Below are 12062 nucleotides of genomic sequence, written 5' to 3'. Positions count from 1 at the left end.
TCTGAGAAATAGCGATAACAAACTTCAATTGTCAAAATCCAAGATGGCTGCCTGTCGGCCATGTTGTTTTCCAATTGGTCTCAAAACGCAATATGCATAACTAGGCACCAAGAGGAACCTTTATATGAAATTTCAGAAAGATCCCTTCATAAGTTTCTGAGAAATAGCGATAACAAACTTCAATTGTCAAAATCCAAGATGGCTGCCTGTCGGCCATGTTGTTTTCCAATTGGTCTCAAAACGCAATATGCATAACTAGGCACCAAGAGGAACCTTTATATGAAATTTCAGAAAGATCCCTTCATAAGTTTCTGAGAAATAGCGATAACAAACTTCAATTGTCAAAATCCAAGATGGCTGCCTGTCGGCCATGTTGTTTTCCGATTGGTCTCAAAATGCAATATGCATAACTAGGCACCAAGGGGAATCTACATATGAAATTTGAGAAAGATCCCTTCAGTACTTTCTCAGAAATAGCGATAACAAACTTCAATTGTCAAAATCCAAGATGGCTGCCTGTCGGCCATGTTGTTTTCCGATTGGTCTCAAAATGCAATATGCATAACTAAGCACCAAGGGGAACCTACATATGAAATTTGATAAAGATCCCTTCAGTACTTTCTCAGAAATAGCGATAACAAACTTCAATTATCAAAATCCAAGATGGCTGCCTGTCGGCCATGTTGTTGTCCGATTGGTCTCAAAATGCAATATGCATAACTAGGCACCAAGGGAAGCCTACATATGAAATTTGAGAAAGATCCCTTCAGTACTTTCTCAGAAATAGCGATAACAAACTTCAATTGTCAAAATCCAAGATGGCTGCCTGTCGGCCATGTTGTTTTCCGATTGGTCTCAAAATGCAATATGCATAACTAGGCACCAAGGGGAACCTACATATAAAATTTGGGAAAGATCCCTTCAGTACTCTCTGAGGATTAGCGATAACAAGAATTGTTTACGGACGGACGGACGGAGGGACGGACGGACGGACGGACGGACGACGGACCACGGACGCAGGGCGATTTGAATAGCCCACCATCTGATGATGGTGGGCTAAAAATCCAAGATGGCTGCCTGTCGGCCATGTTGTTTTCCGATTGGTCTCAAAATGTAATATGCATAGCTAGGCACCAAGGGGAGCCTACATATGAAATTTGAGAAAGATCCCTTCAGTACTTTCTCAGAAATAGCGATAACAAACTTCAATTATCAAAATCCAAGATGGCTGCCTATCGGCCATGTTGTTTTCCGATTGGTCTCAAAATGCAATATGCATAACTAGGCACCAAGGGGAGCCTACATATGAAATTTGAGAAACATCCCTTCAGTACTTTCTCAGAAATAGCGATAACAAACTTCAATTGTCAAAATCCAAGATGGCTGCCTGTCGGCCATGTTGTTTTCCGATTGGTCTCAAAATGCAATATGCATAACTAGGCACCAAGGGGAGCCTACATATGAAATTTGAGAAAGATCTCTTCAGCACTTTCTCAGAAATAGCGATAACAAACTTCAATTATCAAAATCCAAGATGGCTGCCTATCGGCCATGTTGTTTTCCAATTGGTCTCAAAATGCAATATGCATAACTAGGCACCAAGGGGAGCCTACATATGAAATTTGAGAAAGATCCCTTCAGTACTTTCTCAGAAATAGCGATAACAAACTTCAATTGTCAAAATCCAAGATGGCTGCCTGTCGGCCATGTTGTTTTCCGATTGGTCTCAAAATGCAATATGCATAACTAGGCACCAAAGGGAGCCTACATATGAAATTTGAGAAAGATCTCTTCAGCACTTTCTCAGAAATAGCGATAACAAACTTCAATTGTCAAAATCCAAGATGGCTGCCTGTCGGCCATGTTGTTTTCCGATTGGTCTCAAAATGCAATATGCATAACTAGGCACCAAGGGGAACCCACATATGAAATTTGAGAAAGATCCCTTCAGTACTTTCTGAGGATTAGCGATAACAAGAATTGTTTACGGACGGACGGAGGGACGGACGGACGGAGGGACGGCCGGACGGACGACGGACCACGGACGCAGGGCGATTTGAATAGCCCACCATCTGATGATGGTGGGCTAAAAATCTTCCTCCGAATATCATGTTTTATCAATGGTATGATAGCTGTTTCTATTTTATTTATGTAAGAAGCATCAATTAAATTTTTTTTCATGTGGCTTAATTTTTCCTATATAGCTGTTTCTACTTTCCAAAAGATAGCTAGAAGAGAGAATTCTCGAAACTCTTGTATGCTGAGAAGAAAAATTTGCCATTTTTTTCTGCAATATTCCAACTTTTGATAGATGTTCCTATCTGTAAACATTCCTCTTTAGCAGGATTTGAAAACATATATAGAGGATCTTACATGAGTGGCAATGGCATATATCAAACAATAATAATTTTACATGTCACAAGCCTTCAGTTATGAGAGTAAGATTCTGTTTTTCACAGAACTCATATTCATAATTACATGTATACCCAAGTACTAAGTATGAGTGGAAACTCTTTAAATTAATTTCCATATACATGTACATAGCTGCATTGATTCCTCAATAAAACACTAGTATTTTCTTTTCAATAAAATGAATAATTAGCATAGATGGTAGATGTTTTTGATAAAAGTCCTGTAAATTGTCAGGGAAAATGTTTTAAGGCAAATTCTAAACCCCAATAATTAACAAAAGCTATTACACAGGCGGATTTTGACTTGGACGGCATATATTTCTCTATGAAGATAATCATGTGACGTCATTTATAAATTGTGATGCCATAAATCATTGTTGACATCACAACAGTGTTAAATACTTACATGCATCTTATAAAAGTGATGATAGGGCCATATGACATGGTAGGATATGCCAGTTTTGTGATCAATTGTATTTCAAATATCAGATCAGGTTTCCTACCTTTCCTCCGATAGGATTGTCCAATCCCTTCACTGTATCAGACATTCAGCTGACTCTTATGCGATCTTACCAAGTATATAACATCGCATTTTCTATTTGAGAACAATTTCTGCTTTCTAGCCGAACCAGCTGAACAAGACAATTCAGCGAAATATGGTCCCCCAACCAATGTGAAATTATATGCCTAGAATCCAGATATGGATTTGTGTTGGAACTAATTCTACACACTGACAGACCTTTTCTAACAGGCCCACCGCATTTTAATTGCAGTTGGTGGTATTAATGTGAATGAATTTAGGGTTATCAATCTTGGTAAGCACAACTAGAAATTCAATGCAAGGGAACCCAAAGTAAGATGATGTAGGTCAAAGTTGAAAATGTAGGTCATAGTGACCCCTACACTCCCACTCACCCTTAGGAAGCAAGGGGGGGGGGGGGGGGGGCATTACCTCAGCTAAATGACCCTTGTCTAATCTGGATTCTGTCTAAACTGATTTTGATATTCAGTTCCTGTCTTTTCCCTCTTAAATTGCAGTACAGTTTATGTATGTGTAGTTTAAACATGTTTTATATGGACCTGGTCTGTTCCAAAACTTTCAGGCAGATTGTTGTATTAACACACTGATCACAAAACCTCTTGGTTAAATAGCAATCTTTAAGGTCTATAGTTACTATACACAATTTGTCAAAATTCAAGGCAATTGATCAAGGTCAATTCCCTTTTAATCATCAGGTGTCTGTAGGTGACTTAAAGTGAAGCTGTGATTATTTTAGCTCATCATTGATTTATCGTTAATTACAGTTAGCCTGGAAGTATTTTACAATGAAGAAATCTTTAAATTAATGTATAAATGATGGCCATGAACTTGTCACTCACAGCTATGTATGTTAAAATCAGTCAAAGCCATGTATATAAGGTTCCATATTAATCACTCGGATGGAAGCACACGAGCGGTCTTACAATAAGAGGAAACTGGATATCCAGAAGAAATCCACAACCTCATACCTATTTCGTGAGATGTATACATACCTTGTTCTGAGAGGGACACCAGCTTGCTTCGTTTGATAGCCCACTGGCCCTCAATGTTTCCTGTGGTGGAAAAGGCCCAACAGGACCCACATGAGCCCTGGAATGTCAATCAAAGAGTCTAATAGTCATCAGTTGTAATAATCTTGTTTAATGATCTTTAGTTTTGTTAGTTAAACATATTAATTTTACAAAAATAATCTGGGCCTAATTTTGAGTTGCAACAACATTATTATTAGTGGAGCATCACTGAAATGTTTTTAAAACAAATTACACAACTGACAATGGCTTGAATTAGAAAGGTTCAAGATGCGGAGACAAATTACGCTTTTCATATGATTTAGCGATGTAACCGAACAGTAAAATGCAATTCCTGAGACAATCTGACATATATGCCTGATTTTAAAAGTTAATTAGCCACTATCATTCACCTGTATTTCCTATCCCTATACTCAGAAATTCAAAATGAGTTGACACTCACCTGGTTTTTAACTGCGGTCACAGCATTGTGGTCACGCCAGTCATAAGCTTTTGGGATGTTTCCTCGAGGGATCTCTGCTCTCTGCATACCCTTATTAGCCTGAAGGTCCCACTTATAACCGACATGTTGACGGAATTCAGACTCTACAACCACAAAATCAAAAGTCATTTTCCTTTCGTGGTTAAACATAATCACTCATAGCATAAACATACCCCAGGCAACTGTCAAAGCTCGCAAACAAGTCATGAAATTTTTATTTTGACTTTGGATAATCAGTGACTTTTACAAATCTTGAGATTATTTCCTTATCAGAGACTATTGTTTAAATTTTATTTTTTTTAAATTGATCACTTAAATGTAATCAAGCCATAAACTTCCAATTATGTTTCTGTCAAAATGAAGAAACAAATCATTCAAAACTGTAAAACTAACAAAATGTATTCTTCCGAGTGTGTATCTTTGTATAAAGAAATTCAAATCACAGTATCCAAGATGCAAAGATGTTAATATTTTCAACATGGGTTCATTGACAAGAAAATTGATACTCTAAAATCTCTGTTGAGTGATTTTAAACCCTGCCCCTGGGATCACTTATGTGAAAGTTCAAGAGCAACAAATTAATATTATTATTAAACTGTAATTTTAAAGATGTCAAAATTTGGTGAATATAAGTTTTGGAATAGCCAGAATTTCTGGTCCATACAAAATATATTAAGAAAATCCTGAAACTTTGAATGCATTGCATGTCTGAAATTGTACATGATCCTGGGACCAGTCTTAGTTTTAGTTTCAGAAACATTCCATAACAATGACAGTTTTTCCTAAGGAAAACATTATGAAATTTAAGGAAACATCTGATTCCTATTGAAAGTCGACAAATTTCTTTAGTTCTCAGGTAACTGAAGCCTAGGGTATAATATCTATCAGACCAATAACCACACCTGTGAGATCTGCGAACTTGGTAGCACCATAGCGAGCAGTACTTCCCGGTCTCTCGGTCTGCTGGATCTTAGCCACTAGTCTCATATTTTCCTTAAATATTAGATATCGCTTCTTCTCCTCTGAAATGTCACCGAAATAAATTTGTCACCAAGGTAATAACATGTCACAGAAAAATATGAAATTAAGTGAGAATTTAATGCATCTATAAGCTGTGGCCTTTCTGAAAGCATAAATGTCCCCCATGAACAATCTTTTGCTTGATTCTAGAAAAGTTTTTTTGAAAACTGGCAAATTTGTTGGGTTTTTTTTTATATATTTTCTCTTTATTGATCCTTGAATTTTGTTTCCCAAAATATAGGTCAGTTTAGATTTAACTTTTTAGTTTGTTTAGCCAATAATGACTTCTAAATACAGTCTTGTAGACACACATCTCGCAGTACTTAGGAATCATATGTTGATGATATATGAGGGCTGATTGATAAGTTGTGAGTCCTCATATTGAAGGACTTGAATTTTGCCGGACATATTGTATTCTTTTTCAATATAATCCCCTTCAGTATCTAAACACTTTTGCCAGCGATGTTTAAGGGCCTCAATGCTACTTTTATAGAACTCCTTTTCTTGGCTGTTCAGAAAGTCATCTACTGCATGTTAGGGTGCCTGAAATAGCTGTTTTCAGTTTTGAAAATAGATGAAAGTCTGATGGAGCGAGATCAGGCAAATAAGGGGGATGCTCAATCAATTTTAAGCCACAATCGTGAATGGCAGCCATGGCAATGACAGACTCTTTCACCCTAACCCTAACCGATATTGTCCATTTTACAAAAGCTGCTTGTCTTGTTTACCTTAAGAGTGCTACCTTGTCAATATTAACTAACTAAATGAGACCAGTCCCTGGGTACACAGCCCTATATAGTCAGAAAATAGTAGAACTTAAAAAGAACATCCTTGAGTACCTCCTTCAATACGAGGCTCACAACATATCAATTAACCCTCTTATATATATAACTATATTCGTTTTATTACATTGGATATTTTCTTGAAAATTTTTAATTACTATAAAAGTTGTCATACTGTCGGCTGGGTTACACAGAACCACACCGAACATTTTACACTGACATTGGATCTCCCACCTCCATTATATTTAAGTTGTCATACTTTTTTTTTTTTTTCCCATGTATTAAAAATCTCAAGAACTAAATGCAGATCAGCTCAGATGCTGGCTGTGAAATTTTGATCCACAAATTTGAAGCCTAACAGAGTTTCTTTCAGAATTCATAAGATGATCTAAATGATATCATGCATTAAGTTAAAATCTAGATCAATTTAAAATAAAGTGTTAAATGCTTAAAGACAATATCTTTTCAATAATTAAAGACATTTCTGTTCTTTCTTGTGCATAACTAAGAATCAAATATCAATTAAATCCATAATAAAAACATTTCACTGTATAGACATGGTGCATACCAGCTGTAGATGCGTAGGTTTTCTTGTGCGTCTTCTTGAAGGCCAGGAACTTGGCCATCGTAGAGAGCTTGCCTGCTTCCACGGGTGTGTCATCCTTCAATTCCTGGAAATGACATATTCAGACCTTGTTGTATTTGGCTCAATAAGGATGTAGTGTAAATCTTTCCCTAATATAATCGGATAATATGAACTGAAGTTCTCCTCTGCCTTAAAATTCACAATGATACGCAGCAGTTGCAAGGGGTGTAGGATATCTCTCCTGTGATAGTCATGTGTGGTGTAGGATATCTCTCCTGTGATACAGTCATGTGAGGTGTAGGATATCTCTCCTGTGATACAGCCATGTGAGGTGTAGGATATCTCTCCTGTGATACAGTCATGTGGGGTGTAGGATATCTCTCCTGTGATACAGTCATGTGGGGTGTAGGATATCTCTCCTGTGATACAGTCATGTGGGGTGTAGGATATCTCTCCTGTGATACAGTCATGTGGGGTGTAGGATATCTCTCCTGTGATACAGTCATGTGGGGTGTAGGATATCTCTCCTGTGATATAGTCATGTGAGGTGTAGGACATCTCTCCTGTGATACAGTCATGTGTGGTGTAGGATATCTCTCCTGTGAAACAGTCATATGTGGTGTAGGATATCTCTCCTGTGATATAGTCATGTGTGGTGTAGGATATCTCTCCTGTGATACAGTCATATGTGGTGTAGGATATCTCTACTGTGATACAGTCATGTGAGGTGTAGGATATCTCTCCTGTGATATAGTCATGTGTGGTGTAGGATATCTCTACTGTGATACAGTCATGTGAGGTGTAGGATATCTCTCCTGTGATATAGTCATGTGTGGTGTAGGATATCTCTCCTGTGATACAGTCATGTGAGGTGTAGGATATCTCTCCTGTGATACAGTCATGTGGGGTGTAGGATATCTCTCCTGTGATACAGTCATGTGGGGTGTAGGATATCTCTCCTGTGATATAGTCATGTGTGGTGTAGGATATCTCTCCTGTGATATAGTCATGTGAGGTGTAGGATATCTCTCCTGTGATACAGTCATGTGGGATGTAGGATATCTCTCCTGTGATACAGTCATGTGTGGTGTAGGATATCTCTCCTGTGATACAGTCATGTGAGGTGTAGGATATCTCTCCTGTGATATAGTCATGTGTGGTGTAGGATATCTCTACTGTGATAGTCATGTGAGGTGTAGGATATCTCTCCTGTGATACAGTCATGTGGGGTGTAGGATATCTCTCCTGTGATACAATCATGTGGGGTGTAGGATATCTCTACTGTGATAGTCATGTGAGGTGTAGGATATCTCTCCTGTGATACAGTCATGTGGGGTGTAGGATATCTCTCCTGTGATACAGTCATGTGGGGTGTAGGATATCTCTCCTGTGATACAGTCATGTGGGGTGTAGGATATCTCTCCTGTGATACAGTCATGTGGGGTGTAGGACATCTCTCCTGTGATACAGTCATGTGGGGTGTAGGATATCTCTACTGTGATAGTCATGTGAGGTGTAGGATATCTCTACTGTGATAGTCATGTGGGGTGTAGGATATCTCTCCTGTGATATAGTCATGTGAGGTGTAGGATATCTCTCCTGTGATACAGTCATGTGGGGTGTAGGACATCTCTCCTGTGATACAGTCATGTGGGGTGTAGGATATCTCTCCTGTGATACAGTCATGTGGGGTGTAGGACATCTCTCCTGTGATACAGTCATGTGGGGTGTAGGATATCTCTCCTGTGATACAGTCATGTGGGGTGTAGGATATCTCTACTGTGATAGTCATGTGAGGTGTAGGATATCTCTCCTGTGATACAGTCATGTGGGGTGTAGGACATCTCTCCTGTCATAAAGTCATGTGTGGTGTAGGATATCTCTCCTGTGATACAGTCATGTGAGGTGTAGGATATCTATCCTGCGATACAGTCATGTGGGGTGTAGGATATCTCTCCTGTGATACAGTCATGTGAGGTGTAGGATATCTCTCCTGTGAAACAGTCATGTGGGATGTAGGATATCTCTCCTGTGATACAATCATGTGTGGTGTAGGACATCTCTCCTGTGATACAGTCATGTGAGGTGTAGGATATCTCTCCTGTGATATAGTCATGTGTGGTGTAGGATATCTCTACTGTGATACAGTCATGTGAGGTGTAGGATATCTCTCCTGTGATACAGTCATGTGGGATGTAGGATATCTCTCCTGTGATACAGTCATGTGGGGTGTAGGATATCTCTCCTGTGATATAGTCATGTGTGGTGTAGGATATCTCTCCTGTGATATAGTCATGTGTGGTGTAGGATATCTCTACTGTGATAGTCATGTGAGGTGTAGGATATCTCTCCTGTGATACAGTCATGTGAGGTGTAGGACATCTCTCCTGTCATAAAGTCATGTGTGGTGTAGGATATCTCTCCTGTGATACAGTCATGTGAGGTGTAGGATATCTATCCTGCGATACAGTCATGTGGGGTGTAGGATATCTCTCCTGTGATACAGTCATGTGAGGTGTAGGATATCTCTCCTGTGAAACAGTCATGTGGGATGTAGGATATCTCTCCTGTGATACAATCATGTGTGGTGTAGGACATCTCTCCTGTGATACAGTCATGTGGGGTGTAGGATATCTCTCCTGTGATATAGTCATGTGTGGTGTAGGATATCTCTACTGTGATAGTCATGTGGGATGTAGGATATCTCTCCTGTGATACAGTAATGTGTGGTGTAGGATATCTCTACTGTGATAGTCATGTGAGGTGTAGGATATCTCTCCTGTGATACAGTCATGTGGGGTGTAGGATATCTCTCCTATGATAGTCATGTGTGGTGTAGGATATCTCTACTGTGATACAGTCATGTGAGGTGTAGGATATCTCTCCTGTGATACAGTCATGTGGAATGTAGGATATCTCTCCTATGATAGTCATGTGTGGTGTAGGATATCTCTCCTGTGATACAGTCATGTGGGATGTAGGATATCTCTCCTGTGATACAGTCATGTGTGGTGTAGGATATCTCTCCTGTGATAGTCATGTGTGGTGTAGGATATCTCTCCTGTGATAGTCATGTGTGGTGTATGATTTCTCTTCTGTGATAGTCATGTAGGATGTAGGATATCTCTCCTGTGATACAGTCATGTGGGGTGTAGGATATCTCTCCTGTGATACAGTCATGTGGGGTGTAGGATATCTCTCCTGTGATACAGTCATGTGAGGTGTAGGATATCTCTCCTGTGATAAAGTCATGTGGGGTGTAGGATATCTCTCCTGTGATACAGTCATGTGGGGTGTAGGATATCTCTCCTGTGATACTGTCATGTGTGGTGTAGGATATCTCTACTGTGATACAGTCATGTGTGGTGTAGGATATCTCTCCTGTGATACAGTCATGTGAGGTGTAGGATATCTCTCCTGTGATACAGTCATGTGGGGTGTAGGATATCTCTCCTGTGATACAGTCATGTGGGGTGTAGGATATCTCTCCTGTGATACAGTCATGTGGGGTGTAGGATATCTCTCCTGTGATACAGTCATGTGGGGTGTAGGATATCTCTCCTGTGATACAGTCATGTGGGATGTAGGATATCTCTCCTGTGATACAGTCATGTGGGGTGTAGGATATCTCTACTGTAATACAGTCATGTGGGGTGTAGGATATCTCTCCTGTGATGCAGTCATGTAGGGTGTAGGATATCTCTCCTGTGATACAGTCATGTTGGGTGTAGGATATCTCTCCTGTGATACAGTCATGTGGGATGTAGGATATCTCTCCTGTGATACAGTCATGTGAGGTGTAGGATATCTCTCCTGTGATATAGTCATGTGTGGTGTAGGATATCTCTACTGTGATAGTCATGTGAGGTGTAGGATATCTCTCCTGTGATACAGTAATGTGGGGTGTAGGATATCTCTCCTGTGATACAGTCATGTGTGGTGTAGGATATCTCTACTGTGATACAGTCATGTGAGGTGTAGGATATCTCTCCTGTGATACAGTCATGTGGAATGTAGGATATCTCTCCTGTGATAGTCATGTGTGGTGTAGGATATCTCTCCTGTGATACAGTCATGTGGGATGTAGGATATCTCTCCTGTGATACAGTCATGTGTGGTGTAGGATATCTCTCCTGTGATAGTCATGTGTGGTGTAGGATATCTCTCCTGTGATAGTCATGTGTGGTGTATGATTTCTCTTCTGTGATAGTCATGTAGGATGTAGGATATCTCTCCTGTGATACAGTCATGTGGGGTGTAGGATATCTCTCCTGTGATACAGTCATGTGGGGTGTAGGATATCTCTCCTGTGATACAGTCATGTGAGGTGTAGGATATCTCTCCTGTGATACAGTCATGTGGGGTGTAGGATATCTCTCCTGTGATACAGTCATGTGGGGTGTAGGATATCTCTCCTGTGATACAGTCATGTGTGGTGTAGGATATCTCTACTGTGATACAGTCATGTGTGGTGTAGGATATCTCTCCTGTGATACAGTCATGTGAGGTGTAGGATATCTCTCCTGTGATACAGTCATGTGGGGTGTAGGATATCTCTCCTGTGATACAGTCATGTGTGGTGTAGGATATCGCTCCTGTGATACAGTCATGTGAGGTGTAGGATATCTCTCCTGTGATACAGTCATGTGGGGTGTAGGATATCTCTACTGTGATACAGTCATGTGGGGTGTAGGATATCTCTCCTGTGATACAGTAATGTGGGGTGTAGGATATCTCTCCTGTGATACAGTCATGTGGGGTGTAGGACATCTCTCCTGTGATACAGTCATGTGGGGTGTAGGATATCTCTCCTGTGATACAGTCATGTGGGGTGTAGGACATCTCTCCTGTGATACAGTCATGTGAGGTGTAGGATATCTCTCCTGTGATACAGTCATGTGAGGTGTAGGATATCTCTCCTGTGATACAGTCATGTGTGGTGTAGGATATCTCTCCTGTGATACAGTCATGTGAGGTGTAGGATATCTCTCCTGTGATACAGTCATGTGAGGTGTAGGATATCTCTCCTGTGATACAGTCATGTGGAATGTAGGATATCTCTCCTGTGATAGTCATGTGTGGTGTAGGATATCTCTCCTGTGATACAGTCATGTGGGATGTAGGATATCTCTCCTGTGATACAGTCATGTGTGGTGTAGGATATCTCTCCTGTGATAGTCATGTGTGGTGTAGGATATCTCTCCTGTGATAGT

General features: G+C 40.0%; 1 protein-coding gene across 3 annotated transcripts in view; it reads right to left on the bottom strand.

Moving 5' to 3' along the window:
- LOC117323332 (putative cysteine proteinase CG12163) overlaps positions 1–12062 on the bottom strand; it is a 51200-nt gene that overhangs the window by 14330 nt on the left and 24808 nt on the right. For all 3 annotated transcript variants that reach the window (XM_033878479.1, XM_033878481.1, XM_033878480.1), the window contains exons 9-12: positions 6832–6934; positions 5364–5483; positions 4423–4565; positions 3945–4041 (exon numbers count right to left, since the gene is read on the bottom strand). In XM_033878479.1, coding sequence (XP_033734370.1) covers positions 3945–4041; positions 4423–4565; positions 5364–5483; positions 6832–6934 — 463 coding nt within the window. The remainder of the gene's footprint in view (positions 1–3944; positions 4042–4422; positions 4566–5363; positions 5484–6831; positions 6935–12062) is intronic.

The sequence above is a fragment of the Pecten maximus genome, chromosome 3 (assembly GCF_902652985.1).
Source record: "Pecten maximus chromosome 3, xPecMax1.1, whole genome shotgun sequence".
Classification (NCBI taxonomy): domain Eukaryota; kingdom Metazoa; phylum Mollusca; class Bivalvia; order Pectinida; family Pectinidae; genus Pecten; species Pecten maximus.
This window is presented reverse-complemented; position numbering and strand designations above follow the sequence as displayed.